At 45.2% G+C, this 22,725-nt stretch overlaps 1 protein-coding gene across 2 annotated transcripts; it reads right to left on the bottom strand.

The window, feature by feature from the left end:
• Positions 1-641: 641 nt before the first annotated feature.
• PPIL1 (peptidylprolyl isomerase like 1) lies at positions 642-20,925 on the bottom strand. Of its 2 annotated transcripts, XM_032339761.1 has the most exons (5): positions 20,612-20,925; positions 19,353-19,437; positions 17,692-17,846; positions 2,404-2,472; positions 642-1,850 (listed from the first exon to the last, which is right to left on the bottom strand). In XM_032339761.1, the coding sequence occupies exons 3-5, from the start codon at positions 17,843-17,845 to the stop codon at positions 1,630-1,632; spliced, it is 444 nt and encodes a 147-aa protein (XP_032195652.1). In that variant the 5' UTR covers position 17,846; positions 19,353-19,437; positions 20,612-20,925; the 3' UTR covers positions 642-1,629. The 2 variants fall into 2 exon arrangements, with proteins under 2 accessions (XP_032195652.1, XP_032195651.1); XM_032339760.1 differs by lacking the exon at positions 19,353-19,437 and having other exon boundaries at positions 20,612-20,924.
• Between the last annotated feature and the right edge of the window lie 1,800 nt (positions 20,926-22,725).

The following is a 22,725-nucleotide window of genomic DNA, read 5'->3' on the forward strand; positions in this document are numbered from 1 at the left end:
GAACTTTTTGGCCATTCCATACAGTCAATCATCATTTCCCACATTTATGGACTGATAAATAAGAACATTAAAGCTACAATCCTCTCTTCAGTCAAGGAGATATCAATTTAAGGAAGGCACAGTACATACTGCCTCTGGTTATACAACCACAGGAAGGTAGATTTCCTGCAAGTTCAAAGGATGCTTTAGGTCTCTTAGCCCATCTGCTGCCTTTTAATAAGAACTGCCAACCGCCATCACTTAGATTCTGTCTTTGGTATTGCCTTTTTATTTTTTAAATTAAAAAAAAAAAATTATGTATCTGTGAGGGAAAGAGAAAGAGAAGAGCAAGAGCACACACGAGCAGGGGGAGGGGCAGAGGGTCCCTGCTGAACGAGGAACCCAACATGGGGCTTGATCCCAGGACCCTGTGATCATGACCTGAGCTGAAGGCAGGAGCCTAACCCATTGGGCCACCCAGATGCCCCTAGCACTGCTTTTTTAAAGTCAGACCTGCTCTTGAATAGAAGTCCACTGGAGATGCACAAGCCCGAAATTGGAATATTGAAGCTGAGCCCTGCAACACTACTTCAGATGGTTTACAGGTTAAAATGACTGTTAAAGCTTCATACAGTATTTAAAATCAGACCACAACAGCAATGTCAACCATCAGTGGCATTTTATTTGGGAAGTTTCTATGTATTCCATAGACATTCACTTCCTTTCTCTTACCACTCTCCCAACTCGTAAAAAAAAAAAAAAAAATCAGAAAGACTTAAAAAACTTAACATAAAAAATCCTTATCTAGTTTCTCTAGTCTTAGGTTAAAAAAACTTCAGTGGGGCCTCCCCTTTATGACAATACTGCTTTTTAAGGAGAATTCATAGTCTGTCCTTAAGCTCGCTACAGACTTCTACTCCTTCCTGGGGAAAAAATGGTCAATGTTTCTGCTGCCTTTTAATAAATTCCTTTCTTGATTATTACACATTATCATTCCCCACTTGACACCTTCTTAGAAACTTGATTGTTGGATGCATTTTTCATTTGGCAAAAATTCAATGTGGCTTTGCGTGGGATGTCTCAGTGTCAGAAACAGCAGTGTTGACGTTCTGGTTTTGAGAGGGAAAATATATATAGAGATGCATACATTCCCGGAAGAACAAATGTAGGAGACTGAAATAGGGTGTGCACAGAGTTAAGAAGGCTGATAGACACTACTTGGTTTTGAATTCTGTGGCTGTCAGCCACCAAAGCCTGTGGTGTAGGCCAGAATAGAAATCCCTGCAGGAAGAAGTTTGGTTCGGCACTATGGAATGACAGAGTCGGTTTCCTCTTGTTCCAAGTGCATCAGCACAGACACGCCCAAGGAGGAGCAGTATATGCTCATTTGCAATGAGCGGTTCACTGTAAGTGATCACTTACGAGCATTTCTGCAAACCCTCTGTCAAACCTAGGCACTGGGGAAAGAGAAAAGCAGCATCCTCTTAAAATATACTTCCAGCTCTAACTCACCCAAGACCCCAGGTCTCCTTAGCTTTGTGATTTGCAAGGCCAAAATGAAGTTTAAGTACATGTAACTCTAGGTCATCCAGAAGCTGGTTCACTGGGGCCATCCCGGAAGATCCAGGTGTGCCCTTGAGAGCAGCAAGCCTACCCAGAAGGGTACGCCTTAACGATCTTCACGTCGTCCACAGGGCGGTCCTGGGAGTTCGTTTCCACCATTCCTACTCGATTCACCATTCCTATACCTTGGCAGACGCGGCCAAAAATGGTGTGCTTGCCATCAAGCCACTGGGTAGGGGCAAGCGTCACAAAAAACTGGCTGCCGTTGGTGTCTGGCCCTGCATTGGCCATGGCGAGGATTCCAGCCCCTGGTGGGTAAAGAAAGAAAGTAAGAATAACCCCCAGAGCTCTAGCTGGGCGCATGTCCCACCATCCCAGACTTTATTCTGGCCTCCACCATTAACCACAGGACCCGAACACTCTTTCCCGAGGGCAGGCCCTGCCGTTACACAACAGCCTGTCACCGCCCTACCCCAACAACTGCACCTTCCTAGTCTTGGCCTACTCCCCAGCTTCTCTATCCATGATGATCCCCACAAACCGCTGGACCATGTCCCCAGTGCCCTGCAAAAACCCAGCAAGGTCTCCGGCTGCTTTGAGGAAGCTTTCGTTTATCCTATAGTTTGTAAGAGCAACAACATTCGACAGAGTCTAGAACATTCGGACCAGCACTGTGAATTACGCAGGAGAGAGAGGTGTCACTCTCTCAAACCCACCAGGGCTCTTTGTGGCGCCGCAGCTAGGCAGCTCCGTGGTACCCTGCCACGGTGTCAGGCATGACCCCAGAATCACAGCCAAGAGTGAGCTTTTCAAATTCACTCCCCCTCCCCACAACCCAGCACAGCCAGATTACATACTTACCCGTGAATTTCAAGTCTGGGTGAAGTTCATCCTCAAACTGCTTGCCATAGATAGATGCACCACCTCGACCTGCCAGATTAGAAGATGAGAGACCATCCGTCAGTCCCATGGACTCCCTCTCAGCAAGAAGCAGTGAGCATGCCTAGCCCCCTGCGAAGCATGTGTTGCAACTACAGAGCCTAGCGGCGGAGTCCAGCACTGGCATGCCATATTCGAACCCCTGGTTTCGTTCAGGTAAGAGGTTTCCTTTCAAAATAACACCAAGAGTGTTTTCTCTTGGGTATTAGAGTAATACATATTCACTGTCAAACATGCAGAAAGCATAGAACATTATCAGAAGAACATTAAAGTTCCATAGAATCGGGCGCCTGGGTGGCTCAGTGGGTTAAGCCGCTGCCTTCGGCTCAGGTCATGATCCCAGGGTCCTGGGATCGAGTCCCGCGTCGGGCTCTCTGCTCGGCGGGGAGCCTGCTTCCTCCTCTCTCTCTGCCTGCCTCTCTCTCTACTTGTAATCTCTGTCTGTCAAATAAACAAATAAAATCTTAAAAAAAAAAAAAAAGTTCCATAGAATCTAACCATCTATAGACAACTACCATTTTTAAGTGGATGTATTGATAGATTTCTAAATTTTTAATTTTTAGGAGTATTTATTTAATTAATTAATTAAAAAAGATTTTATTTATTTATTTGACAGAGACAGACACAGTGAGAGGGAACACAAGCAGGGGGAATGGGAGAGGGAGAAGCAGGCTTCCTGCTGAGCAAGGAACCTAATGTGGGGCTCGATCCCAGGACCCTGGGATCACAACCTACCTGAGTTAAAGGCAGACGCTTAACGACTGAGCTGCCCAGGCGCCCCTTTTTTAGGAGTATTTTAGACAGGAGTGCCCCCAGGACTTAACTATGTGCCCACCACAGACACTGTTCATCAACCAGCATTCCTCACCACTGAGCTTCCATCTGTATCCCACCAACTCAGAACTCCAGGCAGCCATTTTTAATGGATTAGAGATGGCACAAAAATTAAAACCTATTTGCTGTCCTTGATGTCAGTGAAGGAAAATAACATTCATTTTGGTCAATGATATCCAGCTTAAGGAGAAGAGAGATGGTGGCCAGTGGCAAGTGGCAAAGAGGAAGCCTATTACAGTAGATGGAGTCTATTGAGAAGAAAGGTGGTACATCACAAGGATACCGTGAGGAAACATGGCATTAGGAATGATTCACTGGCAACATCGCCACCACATGCTACTCATATTATGTCCACAAGAGTGTGGTGCTGTGCACCCAGGTTCTGTTCTCAGCGCAAAATGATATAACAAATATGGTTTTCCCAGTGGAAAAAAATGCCCTAACAGGAGACAACTCTTAGTCAATTATTTAGTAAAATAAATATGACTGGTTGAGCTACTTTGGTTTCTCCAAGATGACAAAACAGCCTGGAACAAAATGAACACTACATTTATCAGCGTTCTCCACTTGCAAACAGCCCGGCCACAGGGAGCTCCTCCTTCTACAGCCTTCTGTGAAAGTAGGGTGTGAAAAGCACCACGTCCCCCTTCTCTCCCAGGCCCTCCCAGTGAAAATCCTTGCATTACCTTTTAGGATGTTCCACCAAAGACATCATGTCATAACCCCTGATTCTGGAAGAAAACACTTTGTCTTTGTTTTTTTTTGTTTTTTTTTTTTTTTTTAAGATTGACCCTGGGATCACAACCTGAGCAAAAGGCAGACGCTTGACTGGTTGACTGAGCCACCCAGGCGCCCCTGGAAGAAAACACTTCTAAGAGGTGCCTGGATGGCTCAGTTGGAAGAAAACACTTCTCATGCGAAGAGGAATCAGGGGTGAAATCTCCCGCTTAGCCCAGCTACCTACACTTCTGGAAAAGTACCCAACTACCGAACTTTGTAAAAATTCATTCCCCAAATCCCAACCTGCTAGCGTACTTCTAAACAGCAATTAGGTGACCAGCACATGCTCTCTGACTACGGAGTTCCAGCCTGAGACTGAGGGTAGAAGGGGTGGTGAGTGAGAGTGCTAGGGCTGAAGATAAAAGAGAAGGCTGAGGGGGCCAACTGTGCTCAAGCCCTAAGCCTGGGGCTTGAGCAAGTAGAGGGTGAAGTTCAGGAGTGGGCTGTCCATCGGGGTCTGAGCCTTGGAAATATGATCCCTGTAAGCTGGGGGCCACCGGGATGAAAGCGCGGGGTCCCTGCCCTCTAGGTACTCAAAGGCATCACATAAACGGCCCTGTGAACAAGAGGGCTAAGGGATGGGCAGTCAGGAGTCACAGACGAAGCCGGGGGTTTGCAGTCAACAGGAGATGGGAGGAAGGGCCCAGAGGTCCCTCTGTACTCACTAGGAAGAGTCAGACCAGCTGCAACCAGTTCGGGGGTCTCTACAGCACCATTTCTACATAATATGTTATGGTTTCATAACCTAATTCAAGTCAGTAGGTTCTGCACTAGAATGTCAGAAAGACAAACACTTCTAATCAAAACACTCCTCTGGGTGCGTGGAACAGGAAAGAGATGGGAGCGGGGCCGCAGCAATCTAAGAGTTTGACCATGTGGAGAGGGCTGTGCAGATGCCAATGAACATACAAAGCTGACCATCTGGAGGCTTCGCCATCAAAATTTCACCATGTGCCTTGTATGGTGTGGGTATGACAGGAAATAGGCACTGATTGGGTTTCTGAACTCTGTACCGTGGAAGTTCTTTTATTCTTCTGTCCCTTGTTTTCGACACTTAGTCTCTGTACTTAGTGTTTCAGACCTACGAAGGAGACAAAGAACATGACAAACAGCACCTTCCCTCCAGGGAAGAGTGTAGCAAATCCAGTCCCAGAGCCCATGTCTGTAGCCCCTGAACTCTGTACTCCCCCCATCCCTGCAGCTAACAACGGCCTCAAAGAATCACATCTTGGCCTCGGGCAACTATTGCGGTGACTAAGAGTCTATCACCTCCATGCATTCTCCCTTCTACCACCTATGTATGCGTCCCTAAACAAATGTATTGTTGCTCTGCATGTTTTTAGGGTTATACAAATGCTATTAGACTTGATGTGTTCTTCTGCAATGAGCTTTTCTGTGTTCACCACTCTAAGCGATGTTTACGCATTTGGCTCCGAGCAGCTCTCTCTAGTATTCATTCCACTACACGACTGTTAACACCAGTCTTCTCTACGCCGAGGGATATTCAGGATCCTTTCAGGGTGTTTTTGCTGTTATGAACCATGCTGCAGTAACCACACTCGTACTATCTCCCAGACGCACATGCAGGCACTCAGGGGCTACGACTCATGGCAGACAGGTGGGGTCACAGCTTAAACAGTTCCCCATTATGACACGTCCTCAAATATCTTACCAGAAGTGGCCTATCCACACTGCTCACTCTTACTGCTCTAGGTCCTCCAGCCACACTTTCTAACATTCGTCAGCCTGAGAGGTGTCAGACTGCTTGTGTTTTAACCTGCATGTCCTTGAAGGTGCAGAATTTCATGTTTACGGACTATTTACCTTTCAACCTCTGGGAACAGCCACTTATCTACCGAGTGATTTGATATTTATACACACACACACACACAAAATTGGTATATTATTAGGATTCGTATTCTGGATACTAATCCTTGGTCAGTGAATGCTTTTGCAAATACTTTCTTCCCAGTAGATTTTTTTTCACTCTTTTTGGGGTCTTCTGATGCACAGAATTTTTTGCAGTTGAAATTCATTTATCTTCTTTTGATCTGTGCTTCTGCTCTAAAAAAAAATTTCTCTTATCCCCCGGACTCCTCTGAGGTCTCCTCTTCCTGCTCACTACCTGTGGAAACCTCTCACAATGAACTGGAGTGGCCCCTAAGCCATGCATGGTGGTCTCTCACACAAAGATTACCACACTTGGTGCTACTTATCCCCACCCGTCCCCTGCCACAGCTGATGGACCACGGATTAATATCTAGCCCTAAAGTGGTCAAGGGTGGGCCAATGACCCATTTGGAGGCCTAGGTGAAAGCTCTGCCTGAGGCACCCGACACCAGAAGGCCATTAACCAAACCAATCAAAAATCTCTCTTCTGGCAAGAGAGCATCTAACTGCAGATTAGCTGTCCTCTGAGAATTTCTAACACCTTCTCCATGGCCTGCCTCAACTTCAGAGACAAGGGACGCCGTACTAACCAGTTCCTTTTGCAACTAAGAGTGGTCAGATGACCCAGCTCTGACCTACTGAAACAAAGAGAAGCCTGCTCAGTAGTTTCTGGGAAAGCTACAGCTTTCCTGATAAAAAGGGACAAACACAATCCTGTTGTCTTTCACCCGTAGCTCTTTCCCCATCTTCCTTCTTTGAAAGCAGAGGTGATGTCAGGAGCAGCAGCAGCCATCTTGCAACCACAAGACAAGTTTGAGATCAAAGGCAACACATTCACAATGGTGGAATGGAAAGACATAGCAAACCTGACAACTCTGCTGGGCAGCTGAACCAACGCCTGAAACTACTTACCTTCAGACATTTGTTATGTGAGGAAAAAACAAAAGCTCTCTTCCTTTAAGCCCTTGCTGTGGAGTTGTGTTACTTGTAGCCAAAAGCATCTCAAACTGATACAGAGTCTTCAGAACGGGAAACTAATTGGTGGAGCTGCTGTTGGGTTTACCAGGGCAAATGCCAGATACCAAATCTACCACAGGAAATGATGTTACCAAGAGGCTTTGTAGTTCTTAGGAGTACTCTCTTCCTCACTTGCCCGTGGGGCCAAAGAGATCCAGATTTCTCTCCAACTCCATTACTTACTGGCTGTGGAACCTTAAGCAAGATACCGACCCTCTCCTAGCCTCAGTTTCCTTATCTGAAAAATGGGAATAGCGGTAGTGCCTCTGTCTCACAGGCTTGTTAGGAGACAGCTAAAGGGAGCTCATCATCACTGATATTACTGCATTTGCTTCATGTTTTACACTATGGGGATTTCTGTGCACTCAATAACCTAGGCATCTTCTGGGAGAGGGAACTGCAGACAGAGAGGAACAGTTCACCCTGGAGGCTGGCCTGCCTGGGTTTGCTGCAGTTCCTCTATCGGCAAACCTCCACCACTCCCTCGCTCTCCTGGCTCTGTGAGTGTAATTCTGCTTCTTGTTTCACTGACAGACTCTGTGAGTATAACTCCGCTTATCTTACTGACACAAAGGCAGAGGCCTCTCACCACCAAATCCACTTCCCTTCCTACTCGACCACCCATTTACCAACCTTCCTCCCTTATGGATACATTGTATGAATTTGCTGTTCATCCAGCCAACCCATCACCATGTCTCACATCAATCCCATTCACCTTTAAGGAACTTTGCAACTATAATTCCTCCCAGTCCTGTATCAAGTTTTCTTTCTAGTGGATCATTCCTATCAGCATAAAAAAAAGTGGTATTAATATTTCCTGTCTTAAAAAATAAACATAAAGCTCCATCTCCAAGTATCCATCCCCCTATGTCTCCACATCCCTTCACAGAAAAACTCAAAAATAGCTGTCAGCCCTTGGTGTCTTGGCTTCCTCTCCTGCCTCTCAACGTTCGCTCTCCGTTCAGACTTTTGCCCTCAGCGCTCCACGACCTGGCTCTTGTCAAAGCCATCAGTGAATGCCATGTCATTAAATTCAATGGTCAATCCTCAGGTCCCACCTTGCCTGCTCCACGAGCAGCATCTGACAGCTGATGTCACCCCTCTGGAGATCCCGCCTTACTGGTGGCTCCCCCTATTCTCTACTGGCTCCTTCTCTTCTGCCCCCTCTCCTTGCATAAATGAGACCTGCATTGATGTCTGAAGACCTCCCCTTCCAAACCTGCTCCCTTGCCCCTTTAACTTTCACCGTTACCCCAACCAATGTCCTGAATGTCTAGTTCTGTCTTCGCATCTGCTTCCCAGAGGACCAGAACCAACAGAAAACACTATCACCCTAGTCCAAATACAAAAAGCTGTGGCTCTGACAACAACAAAAGCTCTCAATTGATCTCCTTGCTTCCAGGCTTATCTCCTCCTTTCCACACCAGTTGATTCTCCACGTGGAAGCCAGGAGGATTCTTTTAGAACAAGTCTCAACAGAGCAGTCCTCTGCTCAAAATCCTACAGTGACATTTCATCACAATTAGTATAATATCCAAACTCTTCATGACAATGTATGAGACTCTAAGACCTGGTGCTCTGCTACTCTCCATAGGTATCTCTTACCACTCTTCCCCTCATTCACCTGCTCTAGACATACTGGTCTATGGTCTTTCTTTCTTTTTTAAAAGATTTTATTTATTTATTTGACAGAGAGAGACAGTGAGAGAGGGAACACAAGCAGTGGGCAGTGGAGAGGGAGAAGCAGGCCTCTCACTGAGCAGAGCACCCAATGTGGGGCTCAATTCCAGGACCCTGGGATCATGACCCGAGCCAAAGGCAGACACTTAACAACGGAGCCACCCAGGCGCCCCTGGTCTGTTGCTGCTTCTTGCCAAGCACACTCTGCTCTAAGGCCTCTGACTGCTGTTCCCCCTGGAGTGTCCTTGCCCCTGACACTCTCAGGCTCACTACTTCACTTTATTCAGAGCTCTCCTCAAATGCCATCTTATCAGAGGTCTTCCCTAATCGCACTATCCAAAATAGCACCTCTCTCGCTCTCTATCCCAGGGATTCTCAACTCAGGGTGACTTTGTCCCTTACGAACATGTGCGGAGACATTTTTAGTTGTCACACAGAGGGGTTCTACTGGTATCCAGCATGGTAAGGTCAGGGATACAGCTAAACATCCTACAATGCACAGACAGCCCTCTACAGCTGAGAATTATCCAGCCCCAAACGTCAATAGTGCCAAGGCTGAGAATCCCTGCTTACACAGTATTTCTTCCATATCACGTGTCATGACCTGATAGTAATATCATGTACTTAGTTTTTCACTGTCTCTCCCACCAGAACGTGAGCTTCACAGGGGCTGTCTTATTTACTGTTTTCTCTCCCCAGCTCTTAGAACAATGCCTGGAATATGGCAGGAGTCCAAAAGACATTTATGAAATAAGTTAACAACCAAAATAAATAATAAATGACATCTTTTTAAGCTCCTATTTTGTGTCAAGCCTGTAGCAGCCATTTTACAAACACCAGCTCATTTACGGCTCACATCTTCATGAGGTGCACACAACCAAACCGCACTCTGCATTTACAGCTCAGAAGGCTCAGTGATTTACGTTATGTCTACATTTAATAAGTGTTCCTGTGAAGTTCAGAGTCAACCCCAAACCCACCAGGCTCTGCAACCTAGGCTGTTCACCTCATGTTATTGGACCTTGCCATACACTACTGCTGAGTTACATTTCCCCACATTCCCCTACATTCTTGAGTCTGGGATACTTTTCTTTTCTTTTTTTTAAAGATTTTATTTATTCATTTGACACAGAGAGATCACAAGTAGGCAGAGAGGCAGGCAGAGAGAGAGAGAGGAGGAAGCAGGCTCCCCGCGGAGCAGAGAACCCGATGCGGGACTCGATCCCAGGACCCTGAGATCATGACCTGAGCCGAAGGCAGCGGCTTAACCCACTGAACCACCCAGGCGCCCTGGGATACTTTTCTTATCCCAGACTCAAGAAACTCTGGAACCCAAAGCAGTTCCAGAATGATGTTAGATCAAATCTGAACTCTTGTCTGGGCGTCTCCATGAACTGGTCTGAGCTTAGGCACCGTGCTAATTACTCTCTGCACTTTGTTCCCAGTTGCACCTTAACTGTTTCCTAAACATGCAGTTCAGGAACCTTAGAAATTGCATCATACACATTTGTCCTGGACATAAAGAGGTGGCCAGATGATGTCACAGAGCCAGTCTAGCACGTGAGACACAACATATGAGTCCTGGGCTCTCCTTCACCCTCAACAGGTCTCCCCATCACTTGTGCCTCTGCTCTTCATTCTTTCTTCCTAAATCTAAAATGCCCTTTCCCTGTCCTCCTAATAGTTAAAATTCTACATTTCCTGGGTGCCTCAGTTGGTTGGGCGACTGCCTTCGGCTCAGGTCATGATCCTGGAGTCCTGGGATCGAGTCCCACATCAGGCTCCCTCTGCTCAGTGGGGAATCTGCTTCTCCCTCTGACCCTCTCCCCTCTCAAGCTCTCTCACTCACTCTCTTTCTCTCTGAAATAAATAAAATCTATTAAAAATTTTTTGAAAAAGAAAAATTCCACATTTCCTTCAAGGCTCACCTCAAAATATGCCTCCATTCCATGCTAATCCCACTCCCTGTACTTTTTCTCTTTTGATGAACTAGTCCAACCTCTGTTATATGCATGACCCAGAGCGTGCCGCCATAAATTTGCGTAGCATATTATTACTTTCGAGTTGTTTCTTGTAAGATCTTGTCTTCCTGGCAGAGAAGGGAGCACTACCAGGAAAAGAGAGTGCCTTGGCTTCTAACGTTTAAGTTTCTTCATGGGACCTAGAATAGCACAGGATACCCAGCGGACTCTTGTCAAACAGTCATCAAATGAATAAAATTAACAATGACCTTGCTGTTCACCACGTTCAATCTCAGGTGTTCCTGGGACTACCAAGAGGAAACGTGAAATCAGAGGGAGGGCAATGCACGACATAATCAGCACGTGATTAATCACTGCAATCACGCCAGCTGGGGAGTACTGAGAGCCAAAGCGCAGAGCATGAAGAGCCAAAGGAAGGGCTTGACAGGCTGCCACGTCTTACAGGGAGGAGAAAAAGCGAAGAAGTCAGTAGAAGCACATAAAAAGATACTCGGACAGCTAAGGAAAAAGCCAGTGTACAATTCTTATAAGAAGAGAAATTTAAAAGTGGGAAAATGGTTTAAAATCCAGCGGGCAGGGGTGCCTGGGTAGCTCAGTTAAAGCCTCTGCCTTCGGCTCAGGTCATGGTCTCAGGGTCCTGGGATCGAGCCCCACATCTGGCTCTCTGCTCAGCAGGGAGCCTGCTTCCTCCCTCTCTCTCTGCCTACTTGTGATCTCTCTGTCTATCAAATAAATAAATAAAATATTTTTTAAAAAATAAGTAAATAAGATGTGTGACTTGGAAAAAAAAAAAAAAAAAAAATAAGTAAATAAAATAAAATGCAGCAGGCAGTCAAAGGTATTCGAATTGAGAAAACCCCTGGCAAAGGCATAAATGAAAAAACTGTGGAAAGAACGGCTGCAGAGTAGCCAGACGGAGGAATAGGTGGGGACAGAAATAGTACACTGGCTTGCTGATGAGCCCAGGATGCCTCATGCTGCTCATCTGAGATGTTTAGCAAAAAACGTGTCACCTAATCAGTGAGTGGTTCACATCAGTGACCCAGGAGGGCCTAACTCTTGTTTGCCTTCTACAGCAGACCCGCCAGCTCCATCATTCATTATACTTGAGGATGGATGCAATTACTTGGAAATCTTTTGACTGATTGATTCAATCTCATTAAATCTGCATCATGGTGGGGCGCCTGGGTGACTCAGTCGTGAAGCATCTGCCTTCGGCTTGGGTCGTGATCCCAGGGTCCTGGGATTGAACCCTGAATCAGACTCCCTATTCCATGGGGAGCCTGCTTCTCCCTCTCCCTCTGCTACTCCCCCTGCTCGTGTTCCCTCTCGCCATGTCTCTGTCAAATGAATAAACAAAATCTTAAAAAAAAAAAATTGCCTCATGGAAATGTGACATTATGAAGGATTACAAACCGATTATAGAAACATAGGGGAGCTCTGCCATGAGCAGCTCACATCGGAAGTCACTTCCAATTCTTGTACCCTCATCATGGACTCTCTCAGCTTACCGGTGTTATGAATTATAAATTTTATCTCATGACAAGACTGAAGAAGAAGACAGGAAAGAAATACATCAAAGTATTTACAGGACACTTTCAGATAACGAAGTGGAGTGAAGGGCCACCTTGGAGGTTTAGTCAGTTAAAAATCTGTTCAGATCATGATCTCAGGGTCCTGGGATCCAGCCCCCTGGGCTCTGCGCTCAGTGTGGGGTCTGCTTCCCTCCCTCTCTCTCTCTGCCCCTCTCCCTCCCATTACCTGTGCGCTCTCTCTCCCTCTCTCCCTCTCTAAAATAAGAAATCTTAAAAAAAAAAAAAAAAAAGGGTGCAGTGAGGCAGGCTTAGCCCCTGCCTCCCCTAATACCCTGATGACATAAACACACAAAATTCTATTTGTTTCCAAGCCCCAAATTCACCCGCATCAACCAAATAAAAAGGAAACAAACTTATTACAAAATTCCTGAAAAGAGTCACCAAGGAAAGAAATGAAAGTTTCTTCTGCCTGCACTCCCTAAAAGTGGTAATCAGGAAAGAAGGAGAGTAACCCAGAGGATTCTTACAAATACCCTCCGATGCTGAGAAGCCAGTAGGAGGGTGGATGGGCTGGTGAGGCTGGAAAAGTTAGAGCAGTGCCAGAGGGCAGAAGCCTGGGCATACTACCAGGGCTCGGGAGCAACATGGCAGGCTACTAGGACCAGGCAATTTGTGGGGCATGGGGGAGCCTTGGGCCGTGATGGGGTTCAGGTCAAACTGCCCCAAATATGGTGCTTTGGCATACTGACTGTCAAGTTGAAGGAATCTGAGAAATATCAGGTACAAGAAAGTCATTCCGGCCTTCCCCAGAAGTAGGCCCTAAGACCCTCCTGTGAGAGGTGCTGTCCCTATACCGGGGGGAAAAGAACATCTCATCTCTAAGATAGAAGGGCTCCTTGGGGCGCCTGGGTGGCTCAGTGGGTTAAGCCTCTGCCTTCAGCTCAGGTCATGATCTCAGGATCCTGGGATCGAGCCCCACATCAGGCTCTTTGCTCAGCAGGGAGCCTGCTTCCCTCTCTCTCTCTGCCTGCCTCTCTCTCTGATCTCTCTCTCTCTCTGTCAAATAAATAAATAAAATCTTTAAAAAAAAAAAAAAAAAAAAAAAAAGAAGGGCTCCTGGAGGAATCGAAAGAACAGGCCTTGCTGCTTCCCTCAGTTTATTTTTTTAGACTCCCTTCATCCTCCCACATTTTCCCACAAATTTCCACTCTTCGTCAAACCTAGCACAAAAACACTCAGGTACAGCCACTTCTTTGGGTCTTCATTTGTTTATCAAGGCCACAGTGTCATCAAACTTACAGCAAACAGGGGCATACAACCGACTGGATGGATCAGTCGGTTCAGCATCTGTCTTTGGCTCAAGTCCTGATCCTGGGATGGAGCCCTGCCTCAGGCTCCTTGCTCAGCAGGGAATCTGCTTCTCCCTCCCCTTCTGCCCCTCCCCACTGCTTGTGCGCAATGCCTGTGCACACCTGTGTGCTCTCTTCCTCTTGCTCTCTCTTGCAAATAAACAAAATCTTTAAAAAGAAAAAAAAACTTAAGAGCAAACAGATTTGTATGCTTTCCTCTCTTTAATCCGTCTGGTTACAGAGACCCAGCTATGAATGAAAAAGGGTAGTAGGATCTTTCTCCTCCACCACAGCTATTCTCAGGGGACCACCCAGTGTCCCAGGTTTGGGGAGAGGGATACCACTGGTTGGTGGAGGGGACCCAGGGACAGGACTTTAATGGAGGCTGGGAAAACCAGAAGCTAGCCCTCCCATAAGGTGCATTCGGCCTTAGCTCCCCTCCCCACCTCATCAGGCTGGAATAAAATGGAAAGAAAGCAACCTAGCATCTGGAATGGGGAAGACAACTGTCTTCCACTTATACTGTATCTGAGCAGATAAAAAGTACGGACAGCATTAGTGCCGACATTAAGCACAGAGAAGATGAAAAGAGATGGCACAGAAACTATGCAGACATATTACAACAAATGGAAGGAGAAAAAGAAAGCGTGTAAGTAGAAAACAAAACAAAACAAAACACACACCTCAGGAACTCAGTCTGGGAGAAAAGAGAGTCCACAAAGGGCTTCTCTGCAGTTGTCTCAAAACTAGAGATGCTTCAACAGAAATAAGAATCCAGCGGTGCCTGAGTGGCTTAGTGGATTAAATGTCTGCCTTCAGCTCAGGTCCTGATCTCAGGGTCCTGGGATCGAACCCTGCATTGGGCTCCCTGCTCAGTGGGGAGCCTGCTTCTCCCTCTGCTTCTGCCCTTCTCGCTCTGCCCACCCCCACCCCACTCTTCTTTCTTGTGCTCTGTCTCTCTCTCTCTCTCAAATAAGTAAAATCTTATCAAACGAAAGACGAATCCAATAAAACAAGAGCTCAAAGACAAGATAATAAATCAACAGATCAAGGTGAAAAGATTGCAGAGCTAAGGTAACAGTGAGAGCCCAATGACAGCAACACGGAGCTAATCAATCACACAGAGCAGTAAAGAACAGAACAGACGTGACTAAAAGTTGAATAAGGCACAGAGTAAAGGTCTGACACCAATTCAGTGGATGTGGGGGGAAAAAATAGAAAAACATCATCTCACACTCTCAGAAAAAATGTAAGACAGGGAAGGCAGAGGTCATGAAACAGAGAATAACTGGTTTCCTGAAATACAAAATCAGAGCCAGTAACAGAGAAAATACTCAAAAACACAAATCAAAACATTTTCCCTGAGCTGAAGAAAGGAGTTACTCTGGCCTCAGTATTCTCCAAAGCCACGCTTAAAACCAGAAGGCAACAGAGCAGAACTGCTGAAAACAATCTGAGGGGATGAGTGTGGCCCAAGAATGGCAGATCCAGTCATGGTCTTTTTCAAATTCTCAAACCGGCCTGAGTTACCAAATATAACATCCCGCAGCCCTTGGAATACAAACTACTCACCAGGAAATTCTGCCCTTCAGCACCTGGGAACGGAATAGCCTAATGGTGGGCACTGAAACCTCGGAAATGCAGGACCCATACTGCAGCCGAGGGAATCAAGCACAGGGTGGAAAATGTACTCTGACAAGGAAAAAGAGTAATGACAAAAACCGAGAGCAAGGGAGAGTGTGAGGTAATAAAAGATATACAGATATATCTACATGGATCTATATGCCTGTCCCTGATTCACAGCAAGGAGCTCCTAAAACTCTTGTCATTTCCTAAGTGATAAGAACACTAGGAATATCTGTGGTTCTCACATTTAGTCTTTGACCTGTCCCTGAAACAGGGCTTCTAAAACCCTTTTGAATTCCTGAGGGATAAGGGCACGAAAAGCATTTTTTGTTCTAATGAGGCAGGTAGACTCCCGAATGGCCCCTGGGTGAGGACTGGTCACCAGAAAGACCAAGCCACGATTAGAAGCTTGGACTTTTCAATCCCCACTACCCTCTGCTTCTCCAGAGAGAGGAGAGGAGCTGGAAATGGAGGTAATGATCAGTCACAGCTACAAGAAGCTGCCTCCGCAAAATCCCAAGAGTACCAGGTTCAGAGAGCTTCCAGGTGGGCAAACACAGTCCTTCCAGGAAGATGACACACCCAAATTCTATAGGGACAAAAGCTCCTGCCCACAGGACCCTCCCAGATCTCACCTTATTCATCTCTTCATCTGGTTGTTCATCTGTATCCTTTACCATATCCTTTAATAAACTGGTAAACATGTTTCCACGAGTTCTGTGAGCTGCTCTGGCAATTAATTGAACCCAAGGAGGGGGCTGGTTATTGGAACATCTGATAACCTAGGCTTGAGACTGAAGTGGGGTAGGGAGCAGGGGGCAGTCTTGTGGGACTGGGCCTTAACCTGTGGGATCTGATGCTATCTCTGGTTAGATGGTGTAGGAACTGAGCTAAATAATAAGACTCACTTGGTGTCACAGAACTGCTTGTTGGAGGGCAAACCTCCATGCATTTGGTGACCAGAAGTGTCAGAAGTGAAGTGATCTGTGTGAGTAGTAAAGGAGACATGTAAGAGAAAAACACAAAAGGGAAGAACTAGGTTTCTCCCAACACAGAAGGCAGACAAAACGCAGTTTTTCCTAAACAACAAGAATGAGTAGAAATTTAAGTACTAATTGCCCCATCCTTCATAGCAGGAAACCAACTATTTGATTATATATATAAATAGCATGCATGACATAGCCTATTCCCTTGAAATTATTTCTGTTTAGCTAGTTATCCATCCATCCTTTTGACTAGGTATCTGAAAAGAAAAATGTCTAGAATAATGGCCACCAAGAGTTAACACTAATTGTTTCTAAGAAGTGGGAATGTTGGGGCGCTTTGGTGTCTCAGTTGGTTAAGTGTCTGCCTTAGCTCAGTCATGACCCCAGGGTCCTGGGATGGAGGCCCACATGGAGGCCTCCAATCAGCTCTCTGCTCAGCGGGATGTATGCTTCTCCCTCTTCCTCTGCCCCTCCCCCTGCTCGTACTCTTTCTCTTGCTTGCTCTCTCTCAAAAAAATAAATAAAATCTTAAAAAAAGAAAAAAAAAAAAGAAGTAGGACTGTTGCAGAATAATTAATCACTAATAGTGGTTAGAAATCTTTAGGAAGTATATTTATGAGTGTTCTTTTTTGTAGTTTTCTATATATACTGTATTTTCAAAAAAGATTTTACTTATTTACATTGAGAGAGAGTGATCAACCAGGGAGAGGGGCAGAGGGACAGAGAATCTCAAGCGGATTCCACTCGGAATATACAGCTTGCATGGGGCTCAATCTTACCACCTGGAGATCATGACCTGAGCCGAAATCAAGAGTCTACTGAGGGGCGCCTGGTGGCTCAGTGGGTTAAACCACTGCCTTCAGCTCAGGTCATGATCTCGGGGTCCTGGGATCCAGTCCCGTATTGGACTCTCTGCTCAGTGGGGAGCCTGCTTCCCCCTCTCTCTGCATGCCTCTTTGCCTACTTGTGATCTCTCTCTCTCTGTCAAATAAATAAATAAAATCTTAAAAAAAAAAAAAAAGTCTACCAACTGAGCCACCCAGGTGCCCCTACACTGTACATTTTTACACATGTCCATATATATTAAAGATACTGAATGCCTCTGGTCATAAAGGATAGACAGAGAACAACTGACAATGACAAAGAAGAAGAAGAAGAAGAAAAAAGACTGCCACAGAGAGTATCAAATTTATCTAAAGGCAAAAAAGCAGGAGCAGGAATCAGCGGAGAGAAGGTGCAGACTGAGAAGCAAGGGGGCCTTGAAACTAACGTTACCATCCACTGATTTCACTAATAAATCCCATCTAAATGACAGTAACTCCCAGATTTGGACCTCCATCCCAGACCTTTCCATGAACTCCACACTCGTATCCCCTTACTTATTCAACATCTCTACCTCAAGATCTGACAAGTATTTCAAATGTAATGTATCCAAAACTAAAACCAAATTCTTGATTTTTCCCCTCTGCATGTACTCCTCTCTCAGCCTTCCTTATTTTGCTGAATTCAGCCAAGGTCGGCTTAATTATACCTGTTCCTGTTGGGTCACCTCCCTGGATCATGAAGTCTTTGATGATCCTGTGGAACTTTGTGCCATTGTAGTAACCTCGACGTGCCAATTCAGCAAAATTCTTACAGGTCTTCGGAGCATGCTTCCAGTACAACTCCAGCACAATGATCCCCATGCTGCAGGGGGAGAGGAAAGTAGAGCTCCAGTCAGGAACAAGGTCACAGCAACAGTAATGTTATGGGACTGATCCAGGACTCTCTATTTTCACGCTTATATTAAGTCATGAAATTGTAATACATATCGGATTTCACGCTGGGCAAAGGAAAACATCACAATCACAATGTAAATAACTTAAACACAGGTATCTTCTTTGAGTAAAGCACACGGGAGATTATGGTACTTATTTTAAACAAAATAATTGTGGACAACTAAAAAAAATTCAAACTAGTTTTATATATTAAAAAAATCTTTGACCGTGGGAAACCAATATAACCAACTCTTAAATTAGGGGGGGAAATTACACTTAATTTGTAATTTTTTAAAAGAAGGACATTAACATATCAGAAATTTATACTTATTTATACATGTATGAGTTTCTGGGTGGAGGTAGAAACTGGATAATGGGAAACAGGAAGGCTTTCAATGAGTACCTTCTTTTAAACTTTTGTATTTTTGAAACATGTAAATATATTACCTATTTGTAAAAATTTTAATGTGGAAAAAAAAGTACAGTTTGTGTGTGTACTTAGGAGGAGGTGCAACAAACGAAAAACGTGATTATTTCAAATCTCTAACCTACCAAATGGGACGAGCACTTTTCCCCCTTAAGTACAACAAAGGAAAAGAAAAAAGCAAAAGACTTTAGACAGGTGCCTTCCCCTCCGCTCCATCACTCACCTAGATTTTAAGCTCCAAGAATGTGAAAATTGAGGCAACTCTGGATAGCCTGTATACCCAGTGCCAAGCACATTGTAAGCACTCTGTAAATGTGTGTGTGTGTGTGTGTGTGTATACATATATATAAAATGTGCTAGAACATAGCTTTCTAAAACCCTTTCTACCAGCAATTCATCCTTCACGCTACTAAAATTCAACAGGGATTAACACCTACTCTGTACAAATTCTAGGTGCTTTTGCCCTCATAGAGCTTATATTCTGGTGCAAATTTTTTTAAATACAGGGAGTAACTTTTTGGAATGGCAATCAGGAAATACCTAGACAACTCTGAAATCTGCATACCTATTGGCAGCAATTTCAACTTCAAAGTATTCTATAGCAAAATTTACAGATTTGCCTAAGGATCCAGTATGTGCAAGGGTCTTTATTCTAGTATTTATCATAACAAAAACAAGAGGCAATTTAAGAGTCCCTTAAAGAGGAAATGACTAAAATACAAAATAGCAATGATGTGGGAAGCCATATTAACAAGTGAAAGGAAAGCAAATTATAGGAAAAAATATATATACAGTATGATCATGATCCTGTTTTTAAGAAACAGAACATTAAAAAAAAATGTTTATACATTCACAGAGAAAGATGTAGGTCATCCAAAGAACTATTTACTATTTCTACAGGAAGAGGTGGATTTCATTTATTCTACACACTTCTACACTGCTTGGATTTAAATTTCAATTTATCTTGTAACTTAAAAATGTTAACAGGTGAATTCAGAAATTACTTACAAGTTGAGGCCTGACGAAGTAGAATTTTGCCATACACGGTGGGGAAGATGACCAGAGAGCAAAAGCAGCACCTGAGAACCGTGTTCTGCGGGAAAATAGCATGGCCAAAAGCAGAAAGTTGACAGAGAACTAGGGCCTGGACCTAGACTACTGGTGTGGGGATAGCAGAAGATGTAGCTAGAGAGCTAGGTAAAGGCCAGATGAGAAAAAAAACAAAAACAAAAACAAAAAAACACCCTGAATGTCAGACTACAACTAATCTGATATTGCTGTAGCAGTAAGAAGTTACTTAAGGTTATTTGTCCTACTTCCAAAAGATAGGACTATCTCCAAAGAGGCAATGGAATCAATGGGGCTAAAGAACCGAGCAAGTGAGGCAGACAGACCAGGATCCAAATGAGGTTCCCCTACTTACTAGATATAGGCGTTTGGTCAAATCATTTAATCCGTGAATTCTGTCGTTTCCCCTGCTAAAATGGGAGAGAAGGTGGAATAACACCTGCACGATTTGAGTTGCTAAGTGGATTAAAATCAGTGAGATGGGGGCGCCTGAGTGGCTCAATGGAATAAAGCCTCTGCCTTCGGCTCAGGTCATGATCTCAGGGTCCTGGGATCGAGTCCCACATCGGGTTCTCTGCTCAGCACGGAGCCTGCTTCCCTCCTCTCTCTGCCTGCCTCTCTGCCTACTTGTGATTTCTCTCTGTCAAATAAATAAATTCTTTAAAAAAATCAGTGAGATGCTGTACGTCAGGGGACGGGAGCAAGAGGGCTGGTGCTCAATGACACCGCTCTTTGACAGTGGGGAAATGTGCTTCTTCCTATGCCTTCCTAGTAATTTGGTTATCCAGCTGAACTATTTACAACGTTAGTAGTTACAGATCTGCCCCTTTCACTACACTGCAAGGTCCTAAATGCAAGGCGGCGTGTCTCCTACAGCTATATCCTGATTCCAGTCCCGACGTCGCCTGCTTGTAGACCCAATACACGCTCGTCGAACGAAGGGATGAATGAACCAGGGCGTGGAAGGAGGGCAAGCAGGAAGCTGTCGCTGAGGTTTCAGAGCGAGCCGGTGCGGAGCTAGGACGCGGGCGGTGGCGGTCCCCATTCAGCTCCCAGGCGACCCCCACGGCCGTCCCTGCACGCTTCCCCACGAGGAGGCCGTGCTCCCGGGGGAGTGCACGCGGAACCCAGACCCGCGGCAAAGCCCGGGCTCCGCATTGCCTCAGCCAGCCGAGCCCCAGAGGTCCCACCCCTCTCACCTGGTCTCCAAGTATACGTTGGGCGGCTGCCAGGAGTCTGGGGGTATCGCCGCCATAGCGCAGCCGACGGAATCTTGCAGCAAAGCTACTTCCGGTGTTGGTTCCCGGGGACCCTGCGCTACTGCGCGCACTTCCGGTCTCCGTCGTTCAACCTTTGCGATGCCAAGATTTGGGGGACTGAGACAAGGATGAAGAAGGATCCCCCTTCCAAGGCCGGGAAGCTGGGATGCAAGACGAGAAGAAGCTGATGGCAAGGACGGAGAAAAGTGCAAGCTCCATCGTAGAGGTGGTCTCTAGGTTGAAGAGACCGCGACACTCTCCGGACGCTCTGATTGGTTCGTTCAGGCGTGGAAGGCGGGAACAACCAGCAAATCTGCACTCCGATTGGAGTTTACATCCTAACTTTCAATTGGCACGATTTCCTAGTTCCACAAAAGGGCAAGGTCCTGAAAGGGGATGGGAATGAGTCGCTAGTCTCTGACATTTGTAAGGCGCTGTACAATTTGCGTAACACTACACTTACTCTTATCTACTCCACAAAGCAGTCCTGTAAAGAAGATAATATTGTTCCCATTGTTCAGTTGTGAAAACTGAGACCCAGCGATGAGATGACTTGCTCATGTGTCCATAGCCATACAGCGAACCCGAGCCTCCAGCTTCCAAAGAGTCAGGGAGAGTGGAAGGGGAAGGGCCAGGGAGAAAATGAGGAGGAAAAAGAGACAGGAGAACGAAGATCAAAGGGATGAGGGCTAAAGCAGGGCTCAGAGTGACTGGCTGGGATAGATGGGGTAGAAGGTTGTTGGGAGGGTTTGTTCAGGACTAAAGAGAGGCAAAGTAGAGGTCCTGTGAGGTTTGGAGGAAGGACGAGAAGGAAATGGGGTAAGTAATCAGATGTTTTAGATGCGTTGCACACTAGGTAATAATAATGTTAGCCAATGAATTCTTACTTTATGTCAGGCATCGAGTTAAGCACTCGTGTGTACTTTCACATGGTTAAAATCAAACACAAATGGCGACCAGACTTGAAAATCTCCTGAGCAGGCAAACTAGTTTAGTCATATAAGCAAATCTTAATTTAGCTTGTTCTGTATAATAAGCAAAACTTATCTTGGACCACTTCTTGTTAACGCCTCTGGATATCAAAAAGGAAACTTAAAAATGTTCTCAAAATGGATGTGAAATAACTTCTTGTAACTCATCCCCATCACTAGGGAAACTCTGATATTATAACAGATCTGAAGAGTAAAAAGCCACTGCCTCCTCTCACGATATGAAGTTCTTCATGATAATATACCTCTGAACCTCTCATCCCATATTCAGTTTGAGTGGTTCCAGTTTGCAAACTATTTTTTGTGCATGATGAACTTTTCCTAATTACTATTTCAGTGGTGCAGTGGTTTTTCTTCTGCTATTTCTGAACTTTTGACAACACTTCAAAACCTTATGAGATAGCTATTACTATTCTCTTTTTCCTTTAAGGAAACCGAATCTTACAAAGCTTAAGTAACTTGCTCAAAGTACTACAGCCGTGAGCCCCCGTGTTTAACTACAGTTCAACCTTAGCTCCCGTAGTTGTCAGGTAGGAATAAAGGTATATTCAATGTCGTAAAGATCAAATTGGACAGTGAGCAAGCCGGGCCCCCTCCATCTCTGTCCCCTTCTCGCAGAGTACTAAGAATAAGGTGTTCAGGTTTGTCAAATGAATAATGGACAGAAAGTGACATTTTAAACTGACAAGTGCTGGGTAATGTATGGTGTAATAAATTTTACACCCTCTGCAGTCTTGTGTTCATGTCCACTTTGTGATCCTTGAGCTGGACAGAAAAGTGATCATCATTCATCTCTTCTGTCCTCTGTTATTTGAGTTCCCTTTCTCTGGGCCTTGTGTAGTTCCTTACTATATATTTTGTAAGGCTTAGGGCACAGTGAGAATGCACCAGGATTATACACAAGAATAGGTCAGTGTCTTGCTGTCTCATTCCAAAGCCCTTCCTCAAGAGACTCAGTATTTGTTGGCCTTTTTGTCCCCAAGAGAACATTGGATGACTACACGGAAGAACTGACAAAGATTTCTTTTCTGAGTTATAACCAATAGTCCACATGAAATTACTCAG

The sequence above is a fragment of the Mustela erminea genome, chromosome 4 (assembly GCF_009829155.1).
Source record: "Mustela erminea isolate mMusErm1 chromosome 4, mMusErm1.Pri, whole genome shotgun sequence".
NCBI lineage: Eukaryota > Metazoa > Chordata > Mammalia > Carnivora > Mustelidae > Mustela > Mustela erminea.

What these genes read in the sequence shown, in the direction of transcription:
- PPIL1 (XM_032339760.1), bottom strand. Translation starts at nt 20,667, where the DNA reads ATGGCGGCGATACCCCCAGACTCCTGGCAGCCGCCCAACGTATACTTG. An exon ending in AACGTATACTTGGAGACCAG is followed by an intron (nt 17,847 to 20,611) that starts GTGAGAGGGGTG and finishes CTCCCCCTGCAG; the next exon opens with CATGGGGATCATTGTGCTGG. An exon ending in CCCAGACTTGAAATTCACGG is followed by an intron (nt 1,851 to 2,403) that starts GTAAGTATGTAA and finishes TTTACCCACCAG; the next exon opens with GGGCTGGAATCCTCGCCATG.